At 45.1% G+C, this 23935-nt stretch overlaps 1 protein-coding gene and 1 long non-coding RNA gene across 3 annotated transcripts in view; both read left to right on the top strand.

The window, feature by feature from the left end:
* The first annotated feature begins 475 nt into the window (after nt 1–475).
* On the top strand, nt 476–4733 carry LOC146701007 (uncharacterized). Its single transcript, XR_014922690.1, has 3 exons — nt 476–560; nt 4107–4262; nt 4685–4733. It is a non-coding gene; the product is annotated as an uncharacterized LOC146701007 (long non-coding RNA).
* Nucleotides 4734–17376: 12643 nt separating this feature from the next.
* The window catches only part of LOC146701006 (platelet-derived growth factor receptor beta-like), a 53942-nt gene continuing 47383 nt past the window's right edge, over nt 17377–23935 (top strand). The window contains exons 1-4 of one of the 2 annotated variants that reach the window (XM_085471291.1): nt 17377–17533; nt 20753–20818; nt 20892–20986; nt 21079–21274. In XM_085471291.1, coding sequence (XP_085327417.1) covers nt 20764–20818; nt 20892–20986; nt 21079–21274 — 346 coding nt within the window. In that variant the 5' untranslated portion in view covers nt 17377–17533; nt 20753–20763. Of the gene's footprint in view, nt 17534–20192; nt 20292–20752; nt 20819–20891; nt 20987–21078; nt 21275–23935 lie in introns of those variants that run through there. The other variant, XM_085471292.1, reaches the window with a different exon arrangement.

Raw genomic sequence — 23935 nt, 5'->3', positions numbered from 1 at the left:
GCACCAACTAGCTCACTAACCCCACTAGTAGGAAAATGCTGAAATTCTTGCTTCCAATTCAACACGTCTCATTTTGCTAGTGAGTGTGGGTGGGCGCTTCTTACAAGGGAGTAATCTGATGATTCATCACCCTGAAGTCTGAAAAAATGTTTCAAGGAAGTGAAGCAATCTAACTCACCATAGAAGAAGTGACCCAAGGAGACAAATGATCCACTACCAAGAGAGGAGAAGGTATTAAAGCCAGACAACTCTATTTTCCACCACTGCGACCCACACTGAAAAAAATGCAATAGGGTGGTTGTTGAATTTGCATAGAATTACTTCATATATCCAGCATGACTAATTTAAATTTCACATCTAAACATATTTTTGTCTTTTAATTTTCACATATTCTTTAAGAATATTCATTCTTTTAGAACAAATCATGTTGAAAAGAAACAAGTTAGTCGTGTTTTATCCTCAAGCTCCGCCCCCTGGAAAGGAAAAATCGGTTGCACTGTCCGCCATTTTTGTCTCTCGCTTTGGAAAATCTACTACCATCTGGAGTTTTACACTTGAAGGTAAATACGATTTTAAAGCTAATACACCAGTGAGAAAGAGTGTAGACCCTTTATATACAGTGGGGCAAAAAAGTATTTAGTCAGCCACCGATTGTCCAAGTTCCCCCACCTAAAATGATGACAGAGGTCAGTAATTTGCACCAGAGGTACACTTCAACTGTGAGAGACAGAATGTGAAAAAAAAAATCCATGAATCCACATGGTAGGATTTGTAAAGAATTTATTAGTACATTAGGGTGGAAAATAAGTATTTGGTCACCTCAAACAAGGAAAATCTCTGGCTCTCACAGACCTGTAACGTCTTCTGTAAGAAGCTTTTCTGTCCCCCACTCGTTACCTGTATGAATGGCACCTGTTTGAACTCATCATCTGTATAAAAGACACCTGTCCACAGCCTCAAACAGTCAGACTCCAAACGCCGCCATGGCAAGACCAAAGAGCTTTCGAAGGACACCAGGAAAAGTATTGTAGACCTGCAAAAGACTGGGAAGAGTGAATCTACAATAGGCAAGCAGCTTGGTGTGAAAAAATCAACTGTGGGAGCAATCATCAGAAAATGGAAGACATACAAGACCACTGATAATCTCCCTCGATCTGGGGCTCCACGCAAGATCTCATCCCGTGGGGTCAAAATGATCATGAGAACGGTGAGCAAAGATCCCAGAACCACACGGGGGGACCTGGTGAATGACCTGCAGAGAGCTGGGACCAAAGTAACAAAGGTCACCATCAGTAACACACTACAACGGCAGGGAATCAAATCCCGCAGTGCCAGACGTGTTCCGCTGCTGAAGCCAGTGCATGTCCAGGCCCGTCTGAAGTTTGCCAGAGAGCACATGGATGATACAGCAGAGGATTGGGAGAATGTCATGTGGTCAGATGAAGCCAAAGTAGAACTTTTTGGTATAAACTCAACTCGTTGTGTTTGGAGGAAGAAGAATACTGAGTTGCATCCCAAGAACACCATACCTACTGTGAAGCATGGGGGTGGAAACATCATGCTATGGGGCTGTTTTTCTGCCAAGGGGACAGGACGACTGATCCGTGTTAAGGACAGAATGAATGGGGCCATGTATCGTGAGATTTTGAGCCAAAACCTCCTTCCATCAGTGAGAACTTTGAAGATGAAACGAGGCTGGTTCTTCCAACATGACAATGATCCAAAACACACCGCCCGGGCAACAAAGGAGTGGCTCCGTAAGAAGCATTTGAAAGTCCTGGAGTGGCCTAGCCAGTCTCCAGACCTCAACCCCATAGAAAATCTGTGGCGGGAGTTGAAAGTCTGTGTTGCTCGGCGACAGCCCCAAAACATCACTGCTCTCGAGAAGATCTGCATGGAGGAATGGGCCAAAATACCAGCTACTGTGTGTGCTAACCTGGTAAAGACCTATAGTAAACGTTTGACCGCTGTTATTGCCAACAAAGGTTATGTTACAAAGTATTGAGTTGTATTTTTGTTATTGACCAAATACTTATTTTCCACCCTGATTTACGAATAAATTCTTTACAAATCCTACCATGTGGATTCATGGATTTTTCTTTCACATTCTGTCTCTCACAGTTGAAGTGTACCTCTGGTGCAAATTACTGACCTCTGTCATCATTTTAAGTGGGGGAACTTGCACAATCGGTGGCTGACTAAATACTTTTTTGACCCACTGTATGTGGACTTTTACTGGGGTGTTGTTATTTTACAGGTATGTGGGCTGTTTATCGAAAACCATGAAAGGCCAATGTTAGGCTCCAGTTAGCTAATGGTAACCGAAATTATGCGATAAGCAAATTAGTAATTAACATATATAATGTGAGTTAATATTGTTTGTATATTTTTTCAGTCTAAATTAACAGACTATTACAAACTTGCATCGGTGTCTGTAGTAAGTGGTGGTACCTGCAGTGTCTTAACCATTAAACAAGCTAATGTAGGGCTGGGATATGACTAGTTTGTTGAAACATGTCTGCTGCCAATGTGACTGCTCACACATGGTAACATTACCAGCACATAGCCACAACCGCTATAAACATGCTGAAAGGTCAATCTAGCTTCTGTAGTCAGCAGCTGGAAGACTCAACACAGACCCAAGATTCAGTGTAACGGTTATCTAAATGTTGTGTGTCCTGTTTGTAAGCCCAGAAAAAGAAATTAAATAAAATGACGACCTTGAGCTTCAAGCTAATGTAAGCGTAATGCTATAGCATAAAGCGACTAATGCAATGATGAGGTTGTTAAATTAGTAAAAATACAGTAAATATATCCAACATGAATCATTTATATTTTTGGTCTAAACATAATTAAGTCTCACGCCTTTCACTTGTTTTAGAAGGATGTTCAGTCTTTTAAAACCAGTCATATCAAAATCACAGAAAATACTTATGTTTTCTGTTGAAACTCCACCCCCCCCGGGTGTGTTCTGCGAGGGAAAATTCACTGTGGCGGTCCGCCATTTTTTGTCGTTGCTTTGTTAACATTTGGTGCTGAGCTTTACTTTGTCGAGGTAAACTGAAAACTACATGTTTGAGAGGAAACGAAGAGAACATCCATTATATGGGGAAGTTTTTCTCATGAATTGCTGTTGAGCAACATAATGGAAAAAACAAGTCATTCCTTAAGTTAACTAACGATAATGCTAGCTTAAGCTGCGGGACAATATTATGTGCATTAGCCTTTTTTCAGTGCGTGCCCAGTCACATTCGCTTGTTTTTTCTCAGTGAATACAGACTAACAAACTTGTGTCCATTTAGTTAACTGGTTGTACCTAAAATGTTTTAGTTAAACAGTTAAATAAGCTAGTTTGCCATGGGGTGGGCTCTGTGTGTGTTGGGGGGGGGGGGGGGTCTTCACTAAAGTCGGTTTATTTAGGGCATGACACCTATGCAGTACTCATTAGGAGAAGAAGTGCATGACGTGGGGCTTTATTTCATGTTCTGGGGCAGTGAATGTAATGTACTGATAACATGTTAAAGACACACAAAAACCCAACAAATTATTTTAACTGATTTATAGAGAGACTGAGAGGAGGGCTTAAAGAGATAAAAATAATGACAATATAAATACGTTAAATTTATTTTTTCTGTATCGATATATGGTGCTTATCCCTGCTGAAGGGCAGATTGGTGTTGCTTCAGAACAATTCTCTAGCGTTGTTACATAGAGGTGTTACAGTTAAGGTTTTAATAACATTCTTTTATTTACTAGTGAAGATTTGCATATGTTATCTCACATTCTGTAAGGTAAATTTTCTGGAACGGTCAAATTAACTAATTTAACTAAGTATTAATGAAAGACCTTGATGTGTATATGACAATAATAGATGTAGTTTCTGGGTCATTTGGCAGAACTGCAAAATGGCCAGAAGGAGGCAACTGCTGTGGTTGCAAACAGGCTTTGGGTGGTATGGAAGTAAGGGCAACTATGGAACTGCTCAGCAACATGGGACCCATAGCTAATAAATAGTAATATGACAAAAAATAACAACTTTGTGTGGATGTAACCTTGTGAGATTTGAGATTTTGACAGCATTTTTATGTGACAACTTCTCTTTTTAGATAAATGCAGAGTTTAAGCGCATTACCACCATGCCACTGCAGTCCATATTACTCTTGCAGATAGATGTGCTATCTGACAAACTAATAAAGGTCTTCAAAAGGCGAGGAGGACAAATAGGAAGAAGACTTCAGAACATTCTGGAGCCCACGGCCCAGGTAAGAAAAAAAATTAATTTCTGTATACACTTTAGGGAAAATAATAATTTTAACAAAATGCTGCTTGTCACTCTATGCCAGGAATCACCTGGGATTTTCACAATTTACCATGGGTGCGTTTTTTTTTGTTGTTTTTTTTCTTTTACCTGCATTAGAAGTATGTGTGGAGTTCATAGTTGAACACCTCTCTATGCTTTGACAGTATTCTGCTTCTTTGCATGGAGATTTCACTTCAGAAATGCATTACCTTTTTGAGCATTCTGAGGACTCAAATCACATGCTGTAATGAATACATTTTTTTTCACCTAATGTGTTAATGTTAACATTTTTTGGAATAGTGACACAGATTAAAATAAGATTTGGTATAATGTTCTTTGACCAGTGTTCTGTTTAATTAAATTTTGGAATTCTGCATTTACTAGGCCACAGATGAAGCCATTATCCAACGATCTAATAAGGAAACAACCATGGTGTCATGGTCCTGGGCCATGTTGGCCCAGTATTCTTAGTTTTCTTGAATGTTTGTATTTTGTTCCCTATTTAGGCCATGTTTCCTGAGTTGCCCTGTTGTGTTGTTCCCTAAGTGTTTTCCCTTCGTGGCTTTTACCCCCTGTGTGCCCCTCTGTGTATCTGTGAGCCCTCGTCTCTCCTTATGTTTTATTCCATGTTTCCCCAGCCCGTTATGTCTGTGTTTTCCCCGTGCTCTCTCTCCTCCTGTCTGAACCTCTGTACTTCCTGTTTGACTCTGCCCGTCTCCCGTCAGTGTTATGTTCACCCCGCCCTTTCTCGTTATGGTTATCTGTGTCAGCTGTGTTCCCCGTGTGTTCCCACTTTCCTCGTTAACCCTCTGTGTATTTCTGTCTGCGTCTCCCTCTGTTCGGCGTCGCGTTCTCCCTCATGCTGTGTGTGGTTCTCCCCGTGTCTTCTGGTATATGTTACAATTAGCTTTTCCCAGTGTAGTTTAGTTTTGTATTGCTTTGGTATCACTGCTTTTGTTTGTCACCTGTCAGCAATAAAGCTGCATTTTGAGTTTATCCCCTGAGTCCGTGAGTTTGCATTTTGGGTCCTCATCCTGCCTGCCACACAGCGACCATGACACATGGGAATTTACATCATAAAGTCAAGAGATGCCAATGGCAGCCCTGAGGACATCGGGATAGTCCTTGAAGGCCAGAGAGTCTAGCAGGATTTGGATAACTATACCCTAGCAGCTGCAATGCTGTTTGGACTAATGTACACTTTGAACCTCACTTACCCACTGGAAAAGTATACCTTCGAGGTATTATAGAAACTGGTTATGGAGCTCAAAAGGAACAGCCTTTCAAAGAAGGCCCAGGTTTTCAGGACCAGACTGTACGATTGAACAGTTTTCCAGTTATGATGTGGGAACAACATGTTTACCTCTTCGAATATGTACCATCCTTTCTTTTAAGCCAGCACTGGTAAAGTTGCAGTACATAGTGAAACTTATTTTTCTGGCACTTTTCAACTTGGGTCCTTTATTACTGCAGTTTTCACTTTTCAAGCCATGGCTCTTTAAAAAAAAAAATCAAACTTTGAATGTCCATTTTTCTCAATGGAAATGGTGCCTTGCACCAATTTCACCAGTTTGCAATTTTTTTCCCAAGGTGCACCACTACAAACAGATTGCATCATCTAGTATTAGTGATTGTGATGTTTAGTAATAGAAGCAAGCCAATACTAATCAGTTTAGGTCTCTTGGTTGTGCGCCTGTGGGTTATAATGTTATTTTAAGTCTCTTCTTTGTGTCATTTTAATAATTACACCCCTGTTGCCATATTACCTTATGGCTCTTACATTTAAAAAACTATTTTTTACATAAGCGCAATGTCATAAGGCCCCACAATGTTGAATTCAGGTTACAGCAGATAACTTTGAGGAATGTTGTGGAATGTTTTTCAAGAGATGCATTGTACAAATATGACTCATGTATATTTTGGAAGCCTGAATTGAAAGTCCATTGTTACAAATGTGTAGTATTTTCAAAAATACAGGTCATTGTTCAAAATGTTTTGCTTATTTCTTTGATTGAAGAGAAAGTGTACAGTACATACAGTAAGATCAGCCTTAATTTAGTTTTATTTATTAGCTGCAGAACTGCATTTGTGGCTGGTCAAAACTAATTACTGACATGGTCCTTAAAATCCACCAAGGCAGGAAGAAGTGCCTCAGCGAGCTGAGAAAGGGGCCTCACATTGACACATTGTCAGAGATTTACAGTTAACAAACAGTCAGGTGAATAAACAACAATGAGACACTTGTGTAGGTTAACTTGCTGCACGGGTGAAAAGCTCAGAGCAAATCACACCGAACTGCAGTATTCGTTTATTTTTATAGGTTACATCGTCAATATGCAAATATAATCACATTTCCTGTCACGCAGGTCCTGATGTCTGTCTGCATGCAATCTGTGTGTGTGTGTGTCACAGAGTATGTGTGTTGCAGGTCAATTTCTAAGAATAATATAATGCAAGTCAACTTCTGCGGATATGTATTTCTGTACTGATCTCTTGTCAGCGTCACAGGGTCAGCTTCCTGTTTCAACAGAAAGCTGTGTCTGGTGAAATATGTATAACATAACATTTGAAGCATAATCAAATAAAACAATAAAAATTCCTTAACACATACTTTTTAAGAAGTCAAATCAGTCGATTGAAGTCCAGAGGCAGGAGAATCCCCACAGTCCTCAGGATATCAGCACCCTTTTCGAAGTTCATTGTCATACAGAGTCCCCCATAGTCTCCAGATCGGAACTCAGTCAAATCCAACCAGTAGCAGTTCCCAGTCTAGAGCTTAGCCAGCCACACTCAATATTAGATTCTAGCTCAGGGCCCGGCCATTTAATATTAGCCCCTAGTTTGGAGTTTAGCCACCAACAGCTAGGAACACATTTGTGTATAGATGTTAGCCAGCCACAATCAACACTGCGTTCCAGTCCAGAGCTCATCCAGAAAAGGCCAACAGAATCTTCCAACACTGAGTCTAGCCAAACCACTACCAGCAAGGGAAAGGAAGATGGAAAGTAGGAAAGATCAGATTCAGCGGGAAGTTGATACATTAGTGAAAGACAGAAGACAACTGAGGAAACAATGGAGGGGGGCCTATGAGACAGAAAGGGAGGGACTCATTGCCCTGCAGGAGGAAATAAAGCAACAACTTACAAAGCTCCAAAGAGCAGAACACCTCAGACGACAACGTAAGAAGAAAGAACGGACAAGGACCCTTTTCTACAGCAACCCATACAACTTTTGTTAAGAGTCTATTTGCTGAAGAGAAGAGTGGGTGCCTCAAAATGCCCATAAAAGACATGGAAGATCAACTGAGGAAAACTTACTCTGATGATTAGAGGCATGAGCCAGTCACCATTCCGAGTGATATGCTGCCTATCCAGGCACCTGAACACCAAATGGACATAAGACCACATACATGGAGTGAAGTGGAGAAGGTAGTGAAGCAGGCAAGAGCAGCATCGGCCCAAGGACCTAATGGCATCTCATATAGGCTCTATAAAAACACCCCACAAGTTCTCAAATACCCGTGGAAGCTGATTCAATTCAATTCAATTTTATTTATATAGCGCCAAATCACAACATAAGTCGCCTCAAGGCGCTTCATAGATACAGAGAAAAACCCAACAATCATATGACCCCCTATGAGCAAGCACTTTGGCAACAGTGGGAAGGAAAAACTCCCTTTTAACAGGAAGAAACCTCCGGCAGAACCAGGCTAAGGGAGGGGCGGCCATCTGCTGCGATTGGTTGGGGTGAGAGAAGGAAGACAGGATAAAAGACATGCTGTGGAAGAGAGACAGAGATTAATAACAGATATGATTCAATGCAGAGAAGTGTGTTAATACATAGTGAGTGAGAAAGGTGACTGGAAAGGAAAAACTCAATGCATCATGGGAATCCCTCGGCAGCCTACGTCTATTGCAGCATAACTAAGGGAGGATTCAGGGTCACCTGGTCCAGCCCTAACTATATGCTTTAGCAAAAAGGAAAGTTTTAAGTCTAATCTTGAAAGTAGAGATAGTGTCTGTTAGGGAAAATATTCTAAAACACTTCTTCAGTAAAGACTCAGAGAAGAGAAACACACAGAACTTCTTGCTAGCAAGGGCAGCCTCCAGACTGAGACTCGCGCTAAGAAACTGCCCCGGTCTTTATTTATACTTCAGTGTGTGTGTTTGTGTGTGTGTGTGTGTGTGTGTGTCCTGCTGATCAAAGGGTCATATAACATGAAAGCACAAAAGGTACATCCTTGGTCAGGAAGAGGGTAATCTCCCCCTCACCCTAGATGGTTCACCCTAGATAACACAGTGAAGAAGTCCAGCAGTTCATCTAGACAAAAAGGCACTTAGACTAAAACAGACATAGCTATGTTAAAACAATAAAACAATAAAACAAGGTGCGACCTCTCTCATGCTCCCAGGACGTGGGGGTGAACATCCTAGAATGTTACAGACCTCCTAGGATGACACATTCTTTCAATATGTCACCAACTATATACTTCTACACACAAATGTTTACATGCAGCATTCTACCATATGCAAACTTATATCACTAAAAGATTATACTGACTACTAAATACAATTTTCCATTGACAGTGTCTGTCTCCCGAATCCAAACTGGAAGCTGGTTCCACAGAAGAGGGGCCTGAAAACTGAAGGCTCTCCCTCCCATTCTACTTTTAAATACTCTAGGAACAACAAGTAGGCCTGCAGAGCAAGAGCGAAGTGCTCTAATAGGGTGATATGGTACTACAAGGTCATTAAGATAAGATGGGGCCTGATTATTTAAGACCATGTATGTGAAGGTAGCGTGGCAGAAAGGAGCGATTCCAAAGGCTTGGCGGAGAGCAGGAGGTATTCTGATCCCTAAGGACAAGAACTCCTCATCCATCAGCCAGTTTCGTCAGATCAGTCTGCTGAACGTAGAAGGAAAGAGCTTCTTCAGTGTCTTGGCCCAAAGGCTATCTACCTTCCTGCAAAGAAACAACTATGTTGACATTTCCAAAAGTTGATTCTGTTCATCTGGACGTAGCTTTATGTGTCACAAACAAGGATGCAGTGGACTCAAGAGCAGACTCAATTGCTCGAACGATGTACAATTTATTGAAAGGAAAAGGAACTTAAACAAGACTGGGTCTAACAGAAATCATTCGCAGGAACTGAGGGAGGCCTGAGGGTGGAGAAACGGACGTAGAACACAGGGAGAACATGGGCGGGAACTTCTGCAAACACAGGAGAAGGGTTTTACTGAATGGGAAACAATTAAAGGGCAGAGGTTAGTGGTACTAGTGGAGAGTCTTGGGCTTACTTGAAAACACCGGCTATTAGGCGGGGAAGGGGTTGCCGTGGGAGCATTCCAGGGATGGTTGAGAGTGTGGGGAGGCTGGTCCAGGTTCCAAGGTGTCCAGGGAGGTTGAAGTACGGGCTGGAGGGCAGGCTGAGGAGAAGATGAGTGTGTGGTCCTCGGGTTCTGGGCAGACGGGAGAACGGGACGGAAACAGAACCAGCACTGCTGGTGTGTACGACGGGTGATGAATCTGGAGAATACAGGAGACGAAGGACACATTAACCCACGATCCAGGCACACAGAGTCTGAGCACAGAGGAGGCCAAGTTTACCACGGGTGGTAGCAGGACGAACTGGCAAGGAGTAGCAGGCAGTGCTGGCTTAAAAACCCTCTAGGTGGAGCCCCGGAAATTGGAAGCAGGTGATGAGCTGGCCAACTCCACCCCAGGGGACGGACAACAGGAACCTGGACCACACCCAACCAGACACTCCCACAGCATATGACACCACCCCCACCTCAAGGGTCACCACCCGGCAACCGCCCGGACTGGGCCCTGCGAAGGGAGGAGCGAAAGTCAGAGATCAGGGATGGGTCCAGGATGAGCGACCAGGGAACCCAAGAACGCTCCTCGGGGCCATAACCCTCCCAGTCCACTAGTTACTGGGCACCACGACCGCAGCGGCGCACGTCAACGTTCCGCCGGACCGAGTAGGCCGGGTGACCGTCCACGAGCCCGGCGGGGGGTGGGGGAACGGATGGCTGGCACAGAGGATTGCTACGGACCGGCTTGACCCGAGAGACGTGAAACGTTGGGTGGACGCGCCAGGAAGCTGGGAGCCTGAGTCGGACTGCCGAGGGACTGACGACAGCAGCGATCTCGTAGGGGCCAATGTAACGGGGAGCCAACTTCCAAGAAAGTGACCGTAAGGGAATGTCCTTAGCACAGAGCCAAACCCGTTGTCCAGGGTGATAAGTTGGGGCAACAGAGCGGCGGCGATCCGCATAGTCCCGTTGACGGTCGACAGTCGTGAGGAGTGCCCGTCGAACCCTCTGCCACACCCGCCGGCAGCGTCGAAGGTGGTGCTGGACAGAAGGAACGGCCAGTTCCGTCTCATTCTCCGGGAACAACGGTGGCTGATAACCTAGTGAGGCTTCAAAGGGTGACAAGCCTGTCGCCGAGGACGTGAGAGAATTATGGGCGTATTCCACCCAAGGCAACTGAGACGACCAGGTAGCCGGGTTCTGTGACGTTACACAGCGAAGAGCGGATTCCAATTCCTGGTTCAGACGTTCAGTCTGACCATTGGATTGTGGATGAAAACCGGAACTCAAGTTAGCCTTGGCACCCAGGGCCGAACAAAAGGCTCTCCACACTTGGGAGACAAACTGGGGCCCCCTGTCAGAAACAATTTCTAAGGGTATGCCATGAAGTCGGAACACATGGTCTGTAAGGATCTGGGTGGTCTCGGTAGCCGTTGGTAGCTTTTCTAGGGCTATGAAATGGGCTGCTTTGGAGAACCGGTCGACTATGGACAGGATCACCGTCTTCCCTGAGGAAGCTGGGAGGCCGGTAACAAAATCCAATGCAATATGAGACCAAGGCCTATGTGGGTACTCAGTGGTTGGAGTAAGCCAGACGGGTGCCTATTGGAGGTCTTATTACGGGCACAAATGGAACAGGCTGCCACATAAGCCTTTACATCCTTGTCCATGGAATGCCACCAGAAATACCTCTTCAATAGCGCTGTGGTTCTACTCACTCCCAGGTGGCAAGTAAACCTTGCTGTGTGGATCCAGTGGATCACAGCCGACCGGGCGGCAGAGGGCACAAAACGCTGACCGGGTGGGCCAGTTCCCGGATCGGTTTCACCTCGTAGACCCTGGCGTATGGCCTCCTCCACATCCCAGGTGAGGGAGCCAATTCTGCAGGTGGAAGGGAGAATGAGCTCAGGGCCCCGGGGCTCTGAGTCCGAGGAGTACTGGCGGGACAGAGCATCAGGTTTGAGATTCCTGGAACCTGGGCGATAGGAAATGTCAAAGTTAAATCGGGTAAAGAAGAGAGACCACCGAGCCTGGGGGGAGTTCAGTCTTTTTGCTGATTTGAGATAAGTTCGATTCTTGTGATCTGTCCAAATAATAAACGGGTGTTCCGTTCCCTCCAGCCAGTGGCACCACTCCTCCAAAGCTAATTTAATGGCTAGGAGCTCCCTATCCCCTACGTCATAATTTTGTTCGGCAGGAGAAAGGCGTCGAGAAAAATAGGTGCAGGGTTGGAGCTTGCCATGTGGACCAGACCATTGTGACAGCACAGCCCCCACCCCCACACTTGAAGCGTCAACCTCCGCTATGAACTGCTTACTCGTGTCAGGATGGATCAGAATGGGAGCTGATGTAAAGAGCTGTTTGAGCATGGTGAAGGCTGAGTGAGCCTCGGGGGACCAAACGAAGGGGACCTTTGAGGAAGTGAGGCGAGAGAGGGGTGCAGCCACCCGGCTGTAGTTCCTAACAAAGCGCCTGTAAAAATTTGCGAAACCAAGGAACTGTTGTAGCTGTCTGCGTGAATCAGGGACGGACCACTCCACCACTACCTTGATCTTTACAGGGTCCGTCTTCACCTGCCCTCCCGCCAGTAGGTAGCCCAGAAATGAGACAGACGAGGCATGGAAGTCACACTTCTCGGCCTTTACATAGAGACGGTTCTCCAATAGTCGCTGCAGCACGCTCCGGACATGCACCTGATGTTCTTCGAGAGATCGTGAAAAAATCTAAATGTCATCCAGGTAAACAAACACGAAAACATTCAGGAAATCCCTGAGCACGTCATTCACAAGTGCTTGGAAGACTGCAGGGGCATTGGTGAGGCCAAATGGCATCACCAGGTATTCAAAATGCCCCAGAGGAGTGTTGAAAGCAGTCTTCCATTCGTCGCCCTCCCTTATGCGGACGAGGTGGTATGCATTTCTCAAGTCCAGCTTGGAGAAGATAGTAGCACCGTGGAGGGGTTCGAAAGCTGAATTGATCAAAGGCAGGGGGTACTTGTTCTTAATCGTGATCGCATTAAGTCCTCTGTAATCGATGCATGGCCGGAGTGACTTATCCTTCTTAGAAACAAAAAAGAAACCGGCGGCCACTGGCGAGGAGGAAGGACGAATGAGACTGGCTGCTAACAAGTCCTGGATGTACTTCTCCATAGCCCCCCTTTCGGGACGGGACAGGTTGTAAAGACGGCTGGAGGGCATAGGAGCACCAGGAAGGAGATCAATGGCACAATCATAAGGTCGATGAGGGGGCAGCGACTGAGCTCTGTCTTTACTAAACACCTCTTGTAGATCATGATATTCAGGAGGGACAGCGGTAAGGTCGGGGGGGGGAAACAACCGATGGAGGAGAAACAGAAGCCTCCGAGGGCAAGGCTAATTTAAGGCAGTTGGCGAGACAAAATAGACTCCAACTGGCTACTCTTTTCCCTGTCCAGTCAATGTGTGGATTGTGCTTCTGCAACCACGGAAAACTGAGGATTACTGGCGCGTCAAGGGAAGAAGTGGTAAAGAGTGTTATGTTTTCCTGATGATTGCCTGACGTGACTAATTTGACAGGTGCGGTCTGGTGAGTGATCATAGCGAATACCTCATTATTTAAAGCAGAGGCTGGGATCGGAGGCTCGAGCTGAGTGAGGGGCAAGTTCAAAGATTTAGCAACCGCAGTGTCTATCAAATTTTGCTCTGACCCTGAGTCAACGAGAGCGTGAAAAGAATGAGCCTTAGTACCAGTTATTAAAGAAACTAACAGCAGAAAACGGGGTTTATCTCCTTTGAAAACACTGCCCACCCGTAACCCCGGACTTACCGGCGGGCCACGCCTTTTGGCCGGACTGGGCAGACAGCGATGCGATGGCCGCTTCCTCCGCAGTAGAAGCACTCTCCGGCTCGGAAACGCCGTTCCCGCTCCTCAGGAGTGAGCCGAGAGTGGCCGATTTGCATAGGCTCTGGGGAAGGAGAGCGGGGACGGGCGGATGTTGTTACCGGAAGTGGTGGGGGTAACGCGGAAGTGTTCGCGGGCCGAAACAGAGACGGAGAGGGCTTGGAACGCCTCTCAGCATCTCTTTCCCTCAGTCGATTATCAATCTTGAGAGCGAGAGAGGCAAGCGCTTCGAACGTGGCCGGCTCGTCGTGTACAGCTAGCTGATCTTTCATCTGTTCGGTAAGGAATGGTAGGAAAATACCCCGCAGCGTGGCGTCTGGCCAACCCGCTTCTACAGCAGCGGTGCGGAACTCGATCGAATATTCCGCAACGCTGCGTTTTCCCTGACGGAGTCCCAACAGCCTCTTAGCTGCAGTACCCTCAGAAATCGGGTGAGCGAATGTAGACTTGAATTCCTTGAGAAATTCCTCATAGGAGCATGAGGCAATCGGGTGAGAAGACAGAAACGCCTCATCCCACGCGAGCGCCTTACCCCTAAGCAACCCTACAAAATGGGAAATCTTGGCAGCATCATTTGGGAAAGCGTGTGGCGTGCGACTGATGAACAACGACCACTGAAAAAGGAAACCTCCACACTGCCCCAACTCTCCGTGGAAAGGCTCCGGTGGAGGGGAGGAAATGCCCCGATAAGCCGATTCTATCGCGGGGTGCGCAACGGTGGGTGCAGGCGATGGTCCCGGCTGACTGGGGAAAACGGGCGGATTCAGCTCCCTGATTTCTGAAAACCTGGTGAGTAACTCCTCCTGCTTCTCACTAATAGCGTTACACTGGTACATTAGGGACGTCAATGTCTGTTCATGCCGTCCTAACACCGCGCCCGGTTTATTTATGGCGGCGCGAATTGGGTCCGCTGAGTCCATTATTGGACAGTTCGTTCTGTCACAAACAAGGATGCAGTGGACTCAAGAGCAGATTCAATTGCTCGAACCATGTACAATTTATTGAAAGGAAAAGGAACTTAAACAAGACTGGGTCTAACAGAAATCATTCGCAGGAACTGAGGGAGGCCCGAGGGCGGAGAAACGGACGTAGAACACAGGGAGATCATGGGCGGGAACTTCTGCAAACACAGGAGAAGGGTTTTACTGAATGGGAAACAATTAAAGGGCAGAGGTTAGTGGTACTAGTGGAGAGTCTTGGGCTTACTCTAAAACACCGGCTATTAGGGGGGGAAGGGGTTGCCGTGGGAGCATTCCAGGGATGGTTGAGAGTGTGGGGAGGCTGGTCCAGGTTCCAAGGTGTCCAGGGAGGTTGAAGTATGGGCTGGAGGGCAGGCTGAGGAGAAGATGAGTGTGTGGTCCTCGGGTTCTGGGCAGACGGGAGAACGGGACGGAAACAGAACCAGCACTGCTGGTGTGTACGACGGGTGATGAATCTGGAGAATACAGGAGACGGAGGACACATTAACCCACGATCCAGGCACACAGAGTCTGAGCACAGAGGAGGCTAAGTTTACCACGGGTGGTAGCAGGACGAACTGGCAAGGAGTAGCAGGCAGTGCTGGCTTAAAAACCCTCTAGATGGAGCCCCGGAAATTGGAAGCAGGTGATGAGCTGGCCAACTCCACCCCAGGGGATGGACAACAGGAACCTGGACCACACCCGACCAGACACTCCCACAGCATATGACATTATGTGGGAGAAACGTTTCATCACTCATCGAAGTGACTTCTTCAGTCTCAGCTGACTGCAGGTTTCCCTAAATCTTATAAACAGTACATTTGCATAATGACTGAAACCAGCCCACTGAGGGAACAATGGGCTGGGAGGTCAGTTCCTTAATCATAATTATGCAAATTCTCATGACCATTGATCAACAACCATGAGTACCATTCACAGAGAGTTGGGGAACGGCTGCAATCACAGCATTGTAAGATGGCGAAAGATGTACCCTTAGGCCCCCTTATCAATTCAGAGATGGTCTTTCCCTTTTTCACGTAAATGGCCTCCTTGACTCCACGCTCAAACCAGCGTTCCTCCCTGTCCAGGATGTGAACATCCTCATCATTGAAAGAGTGTCCACTGGCCTGTAGGTGTAAATAGACCGCAGAGTCGTGGCCTGATGAGGTAGCTCTTCTGTGTTGTGCCATCCGCTTCACCAGAGGTTGTTTGGTTTCCCCGATGTATAAATCCTGGCAATCCTCCTGGCACTTAACAGCGTAAACTATGTTACTCTGTTTGTGTCAGGGGACCCGATCCTTGGGGTGGACCAATTTTTGGGGCAGCGTGTTTTTGGGGTTTAAAAGCAACAGAGACCCGGTGTTTAGAAAAAATGCCTCTCAACTGCTCTGATACTCCTGACACATATGGGATCACTACAGGTTTTCGCTTGGGCAGCGGTTGTCTTTCTCTCCTGGATCGGCTGGAGCTTTCTTTAGGAGCCTTTCCCGCTTTGCCAAAAGTCCAGCTGGGATAACCACGTTTACTCAGGGCCTTCTTGATGTGCTGTTCTTCTGCCTCCCTGTCCGCTGTGTCAGTGGGGATCGTGTTCGCTCTGTGTTGTAGTGTCCTGACATCTAAAAGCTGACGGTACACGTCCCCCATTACTGATGGAAATCTCACAGTCTAAGAAGGCTAACCTGCCACTTTTCATATCCTCCCTGGTGAAGTTGATGTGTCGGTCCACCGAGTTAATGTGATCCGTGAAATGTGGTACGTCCTGAGATTTGATTTTCACCCAGGTGTCATCCACATATCTGAACCAATGGCTTGGCGGTGTTCTAGGGTAGGATAGCAAAGCCCTCTTTCCCACTTCTTCCATGTACAAATTGGCCACAATGGGTGAAACTGGGGAGCCCATGGCACACCCATGTTTCTGCCTGTAGAACTGACCCTTGTATGTGAAGTAGGTGGAATTAAGACACAGTTTAAACACACTTGGTCGATGCTGAGAGCAGTCCTGTTGCTGAGGTTGGTGTCATCCTGTAATCTCTTAACGCCTCTGTGACTGGGATGCAAGTGAAGAGAGATGTAACGTCGTACGAGACCATGGTTTCATCTGCCTCCATAATGACATCTCTCACCTTCTCAACAAAATCCAGGGTGTTCTGGATGTGGTGTTCAGAGCTGCCCACCAGCGCACCCTGTGCGTGCTGCCCTTCCTCTTCACGTTCCTCCTGTAGGAAAACAATAGAGGCAGCCATTAAACACTGACCCCCGTGGGCACACACACGATCTGCACTTCCTAAACACACACACTGACTTGGGAGTCTAACGTAATGATCCCGCGCCGGTGGGAGCTCCAACACTCCTAAATAGCTCCCCCGACGAGCCCTGATCAACAACAGGGGGTGTTGCAGGAGCTTCGGATGTGGCCAGTCCGCCAGCAGAGCCACACTCACCAGGCCTGAAGTAGCCTGCAGAAACACATACACACACCCGCAAACAGGGAGAAGAGGGACAGCAATACCAAATATACATACAATACAAGACAAGTCCAAAACTGCTCAGGGACCCTGGGTCACTCAGACCCAGGACCCTGACAATTATTACTGATCAGTCAGTAAGCTGACTCTCTCACATAGCACTCTGTTTAATAAAGTCTACTACAAAACACACACACACACACACACACACACACACACACACACAAAGCAGTAAGTCTGACTGTAAAACAGAAAACTGACTTTTTTGTATGTGTGTTTCAGTATGTGTGTGTGTGAGTGTGTGTGTGTGTGTTGCACTCGGTTCATTTCCTGTCAAAGAAGGGGGGAGGGCAGAGAGACAGATTGAAAACAGATGCTCTTTCTCTCTCTCGCTCTCTCTCTATGTGCGTCTGTGTCTCTCACCCGTTTTCTTCCCTCAGTACTGCAGACTCTCTCTCTCTCCACTCTGGCCCTATGTCTCCCTCTCTCACTGTGAATCAGTCTGTTGGTTTCCATTCGTCGTTCGTCTGGAATGAACTGAAGAGAAGAAGAGGAGACACAAACAGTGAAAAGAAGAAGAAGAAGAGAAGGAAAAGGAGCAGCTTCAGAAGGTTTGAACCAACTCTACTCTCTTTTCTTTCTCTGAATCCTGATTAGATTCCACACAGTATTGCTATGTACAAGTACTACATGTACTAGAAATACTGAAATGCTGCTGTGAGTAAATACTGCAAGTAAATACTTTAACTACTCTAAGTAGTGCTCCGAGTAAAAGCTGTGAGTACATAGTGTGAGTACTGCGAATAAGTACTCTGAGTACTGAGAGTAAAGACTGTGAGCACTGGGAGTACGTACTGCGAGTAAGTCCTGTGTGCAATACCTTCACTGCATTGGTGCACATAGCAGTGGGTCAGGTGAATCTCAGCTGAGTATCGGCACCTGAATGTGGTATTCCTCCTGCAGTTTGTTGCTGAACAGATCAGTGATGGAGGGAAGCTTGTGCAGCAATCATGAGGCTGAAGGCCAGTGAGGGGGCGGAACTTCCAGCGTGTCTTGTCCTTGGACAAGACACTTCACCCGTTGCCTACTGGTGGTGGTCAGAGGGCCCGGTGGTGCCAGTGTCCGGCAGCCTCGCCTCTGTCAGTGCGCCCCAGGGCACCTGTGGCTACAATGTACCTTGCCATCACCAGTGTGTGAATGGGTGGATGACTGAATGTATAAAGTGCTTTGGGGTCCATAGGGACTATGTAAAGTGCTATACAAATACAGGCCATTTACCATTCTATAAAGGTATTTTACTGCCAGTGAAACTGGGGTTAAACTGACAGATTAAAATCAGATAAATAAAACTGGGCTCAGTAAGAGACGTTCCTCCTGAACTCTGACATCTCCTCACAGTGGGAGCTCTGATTGGGCAGCAGGTTCCTCTTCATGTCTCAGCTTCAGAACATCTTCAAAAATTGAGCAACCACAGAACCACAGCTGATCCTCCCTCTAATTAAACCTCACATCTTCAAACCTGTGTCTCAGGCAGCTGACAATGACATACAAGCGTCATTTTATATGATGGATTATGCAGAAAAAAATAGAATTGAGCAGAAAGGCCTATTGCTTTATTACGTATTCAGGTTGTGTACCATGTTTTTAACAAGTAATTAAGTAATAAAGTAACTAATTACTTTTGAAAATAAGTAATCAGTAAAGTAACTGGATTAATTTCTTGGAGAAGTAATCACTAATAGTAACTAATTATTATTTTCAAGTAACGTAACCAACACCATTGGCGATAGTGGAAAGGAAAAACTCCCTTTTAACAGTGAGAAACCTCTGACAGAACCAGGCTCAGGGAGAGCCTGCTGTGTGTCACCACAGAGTCAGAATATTCATATGTTCTCTTCTTCATCATGAAGAATTGAAGTGAATAAGACGCTGAAGAGAGGCATATATGAGTGTAAACATATTTTGAACCTTCTCGTAGGATGTTTCCATTTGTAGGTTTGGTGTATTTGCTCAGTTTGCGTGTTTTTAACTGGTTTGGTGAACTAATTCTCATTTTCATTAGATTTACTGTTTTTATGAGTTTGAACTTGTTTCAAAACATTTTAAAAGCACAGACTGAAGAATTATTGATGAAAGTCTAATCTATGAAAATCAACTTTTCAGATCCAACAGCCCTACCTGATCATCCAGTTTGGTTCCTTACATGTTTGGTGTTTGTAATACTTTAAGTGTCAGAAATATTCTGATCAAACTTATTGTGTGGTAATAACATCATACACGAGCATATATCCGGTTATTTTTTCTGTGCATTATCTGAACTGTGGTTGGTTGCTGTTGGGCCTCACCTGCTTCTCGTTAGATTTCTGTTTTTATGTTTGCCATGCTGATCATTCAAATGCATCGACTTGACCAACAATAAATCTTGTGGTTTGCAGTTTGATCAGTTTAATTGTGTTACAGTGTGTGTGTGCTGTGTGCTACAGGTCTGAGGTGACCGATCACAGCGTTAGTATGGAGCAGTGACAGGCAGGTGGCACACCTGTAGAGTAGGTGAGTGTGACAGGATATGAAATGATTACATGTAGAATATTCAGTGTTGATGAACAGGTGTATGATTACCTATCTGGAATACTACTTAAATAGATCACCATAGTCAGATTCGCTGTCTCCTACTTTGCCGATCGATGTCTTGTAGCTGCTCATATTTCTGATCAGAGCTGCTTAAAGGTGATTTTTACTGAGCACGAACTAGACAAAAATCCAAAAACACAGTTGGAAGAACGTCGGCCGATGAACATGTTGGTGATTCGATCTGAGATCCGCTTTGTGCTGCACAGTCAGTTTGAACCAAACACACACAGCAGTCACAACACACACACGGCAGGCTGGAAAAACAATGGTGTGATCTTTTAACTTAGCAGCTGTAAAAGAGTGTCTTCTGTTGGTCAGTAACCTGATCACAAGATCAGTACTTCAAAGCAAATTTTACTCAAGCACACATTTGAGGCATTCCTCTCTCTTCAGCCTTAAGAGAGTTAATAAAAAGCCCTTTAAAACTTCCATTGGTGACATCACAAGAGAGACTGAAGCCACCAATCTGGACGCTCAAATTTGACACTCTGTGACAGTGGAGGTAGGGATGAAGAGGAAGACTCGGCAGCTGACTGGTGACATCACCTGCTGAGCATTAGTCAGGGCACAGAGCTTCAGAGCTGTGATTGGCTAAACCCTGAGATGAGGCTTGCTCTCCTCTCTGCTGCCCACAGGAAATACCTCGCTGTTTATTTTCTTCTTCGGTGGTCAGCTGGCATTCCTCATTCTCTCTCCATCAACCAGGGCTCTGTTTGGCTGAAGTCCCTAGGGATGACTGTGAGTGGCTGCTTTGTGTGAAAACACATGCACACACACACAGGAATGTGTTCACGTCTGTTTGAAGCATCAGTCACCTCGACAGATTTAACAGACGCCGACTGAATGCAGGGAATGAAAAAAGTCCAGACTGCTACGGTTTAAATAAACTTGTTAAACTTTAATGAAGCTTCTTAGACGCCTCCCTTCAAAGTAACTTCGTTGAGTTTATTATTTCTGCAGTCTCCAGCTGCCACTGACATGCAGTAAACACATCTCTCTGGAATATAGAGCAGTAATAGCAGACAATCATTACTACAGTATTTGTACACAGCCTGCAGCATCCAACACTTATTGCATTCAACTATTTGCATTTTTTTAAAGCTTCCACCAAATATCAGAGCTTCACAGGAAGTCCATTTTGTGTTTTAATGATGTTAGACTTTTATTTTGAAACCTCTCCTCCACCTGTCACTGCTCAGGGTTGGCAGCCATGATGGCATCCATCAGGGGAACAGGAAATATCAGCCTGTTGGGGTTTCTCTTGGGTGAGTAATAACGTAAAAGCATCAGTAGGATTTTAGAGGTGACACCTGAATGTCTACCTGTCTCTGTGTGTAGGTGTATTCCTGGTTCATCCTGAAGGGGCGGTTTCTCTGGAGCTGCTGCCATCCGCCTCTGAAGTTCTGGTCCCCTCTAACTCCAATTACACAGTGGTCAGTAACACTTGTCTGTCTCTACACCTACCTGTCTCTGTCTTCAGATGTCTTCCAGTACCTCTCTCTCAGGTATCTTTTCTTCTCCTCAGGAGTGTTTGGGGTGGAGTGAGGTGAAGTGGCATTTTCCTCAGGACCCGCCAGTAGAAGGGGTCCTCTTGGACAATCGAGGCTCCATGAGCATCCTGCATCTCTTTAACATCACATGGAGGAATTCTGGGAGATACACCTGTGAGGAGCCATCATCTGATCAGAGCAGAAATGTTGATGTCTTTATACCTGGACAAGGTAACCATCTTCCAACGTGTGTTCCTCCTGTTGTTTGTGTCAGAAAAATAAAGGTGCCAACTGGAACCAAAAGTGGTTCTTTAGCCTGATGCCATAGAAGAACCTTTTTTGGTGCCACAAAGAACCGCTCAAACAATGGTTCTTTGAAGAACCATTTCTTTCAGTGGTTCATTGAAGAACCTTTAAAGGTGCCCCAAAGAACCATCAAGAAATGGTTCTTTAGGGCACCTTTAATGGTTTTTCAAAGGACCATTTTAAAAAAGGTCCTTCAAATGGCCCTTGGTAGTACCTACGGCCATTTATCATCCACAGCGTTTTTTTAATATTAGGCCATTTTCACTGTGTTGAATAGAATATAGCCAAACCTCCCAACCCTTTTTTTTTTTCTTTAGAATTGCCGTCTCCGTTTATTCGATTAGCTTAAGGTGGCTAAGCTAAAAACCGACATCCACATGAGTACCAAAAGCCATAAATCGCCCCATTGAAACCCATTATAAACGCTATTTTTCACTGCACAATTATTACCATTAACGTAGTGGCGATGGCTTAAGTTTCGTTTTTGTTCTGTAGTCAGGACCTTAGAATTGTAATTTTTTATTTGGCCACCGGGTGGCGCCCTTGCTTCACATTTGACCCCTGCTGGAAAACAGCGGGCTTCTTGGACAGACCTGCGGGAAATGAAGCCTCATTTCCGGCGTGCAGCAGCGGCTTCGCCCGCTGATCGGGCGGGACCATTTTCGGCCCCTAGGACCGTATGAGGGTACTTTTTTTTTTTTAGTCAACAGGAAATGACGTATTTGTTGTCACGTGGTATCGGATGTGTGTGCTGCAAAAATGAGTCCCCGGTGATCGTGCCCCGGTAATCGTCGCGACTTACCCCGGCAAGAATGCACTTATTTCGGCCTAGAGGAGGAGCATTTGCCGCCTGGAGACCATTTTCTGGTCCTGAAAAAAAAAATAAAAGGCGATCGAAATGACTGTTGGTGCCAATCTTTAGTCCATCTAAAGGCCTAATTATAATAACAATTGAATATTACCTCAAATGTTTTTTTTGGAAAATATTCAAGTTTTATGTTTTTTGGGGCAAAAAAAGCAGTGCGCTCATGTGACGAAACCGGGATATAAAGGGTTAAAATCCGCGAAATGTAATTAAAACTTGACATGAATATTTCAAGGAGAAGTAGGTCTAAAAGATTGGCTAATTTAAAGTGGAATAAAATATTATTTTATAAATTTTTTATAGCACTTTTTTGGGCGTGGTCAATTGGGACCGATAGTGTGCGCATTTTATGAAATGCGCTCCTGCAAAAAAAATAAAAGGCGATCGAAATGACTGTTGGTGCCAATCTTTGGTCCATCCAAAGGCCTAATTAAAAGTACAATAAAATATAACTTTCAAATGTATTTTATGGAAAATATTTAATTTTTTCATTTTTTTCGCCAAAAACGGCCGTGCGCTCATATGACAAAACCGGGATATAAAGGGTTAAAATCCGCGAAATGTAATTAAAACTTGACATGAATATTTCAAGGAGAAGTAGGTCTAAAAGATTGGCTAATTTAAAGTGGAATAAAATATTAATGTATAATCTTTTTATAGCACTTTTTATGGCGTGGTCAATTTTTGGCTCTAGGACCTCATAAGGGGTACGTTTTTTAGGTACTACCAAGGGTTAAAAAAGCATTTTAAAGAACCTTTTTAAATCTTTAAAAATAAAATGTATCATAAATTGAATATGAGTAGGGTAAAATAAATACGACCTTCCTTTGATATCAAACATCCTTGAAAGAGTAGTTGTCAAACAGCTAACGGATCATCTGCAGAGGTTTATTTCAGAGTTTCAGTCAGGTTTCAGAGCTCATCACAGCACAGAAACAGCTTTAGTGAAGGTTACAAATGATCTTCTTATGGCCTCTGACAGTGGACTCATCTCTGTGCTTGTCCTGCTAGACCTCAGTGCAGCGTTCGATACTGTCGACCATAATATCCTATTAGAGCGATTAGAACAGGGGTCACCAACACGGTGCCCGCGGGCACCAGGTCGCCCACAAGGACCACATGAGTCGCCCGCGGGCCTGTTCTAAAAATAGCTCACCATAACAACTTACCAGTAAGCTGCATCTATTTTTATTTTTTCTTGCTATTTTTTTTAAAATCACAATTGCATTGGTGTTAATTTGTTAGAGATAATATATAAAAAAAATGTTTATTATTAAATATTAGATCATGATCTAATATTTAGTGCTAGCTGGTCTCCACGGAAACAGTTGCCGTGAAGACCAGCAAAGGCAAAGGTGAGGAGATGAGGAAAACATGGCGGAAAAAAGGAAGAAAACATATCATTTTCACAGTGAATGGGAGGAAGAGTTCTTTTTTACCACTGTGAAAGATTCATGCGTGTGTCTCATTTGCGGGGCAACTGTGGCAACGGCAAAGCGGCACAACGTGGAGAGACATTTCCGAACGTGTCACACAAGCTACCATGCTAACTACCCAAAGGGCAGAACACTGCGAGCGGAAAAGGCCCGTGAATTAAAGGCAGGTTTGAGCAAACAGCAGTCTTTTTTCACGAGACCGGTGAAAAACTCTCAAAAAGCAACCGAAGCCTCATTTAGAGCTACACATTTCATGATTAAGAAAAAGAAGGCATTTTTAGACGG

This window comes from Copadichromis virginalis, linkage group LG10, assembly GCF_057382275.1.
Source record: "Copadichromis virginalis isolate Kocher_CV1m ecotype Utaka linkage group LG10, C_Virginalis_male_GT1.1, whole genome shotgun sequence".
Lineage (NCBI taxonomy): Eukaryota > Metazoa > Chordata > Actinopteri > Cichliformes > Cichlidae > Copadichromis > Copadichromis virginalis.
Note: the sequence above shows the minus strand (reverse complement) of the source record. Positions and strands in the feature narration are given on the sequence as shown.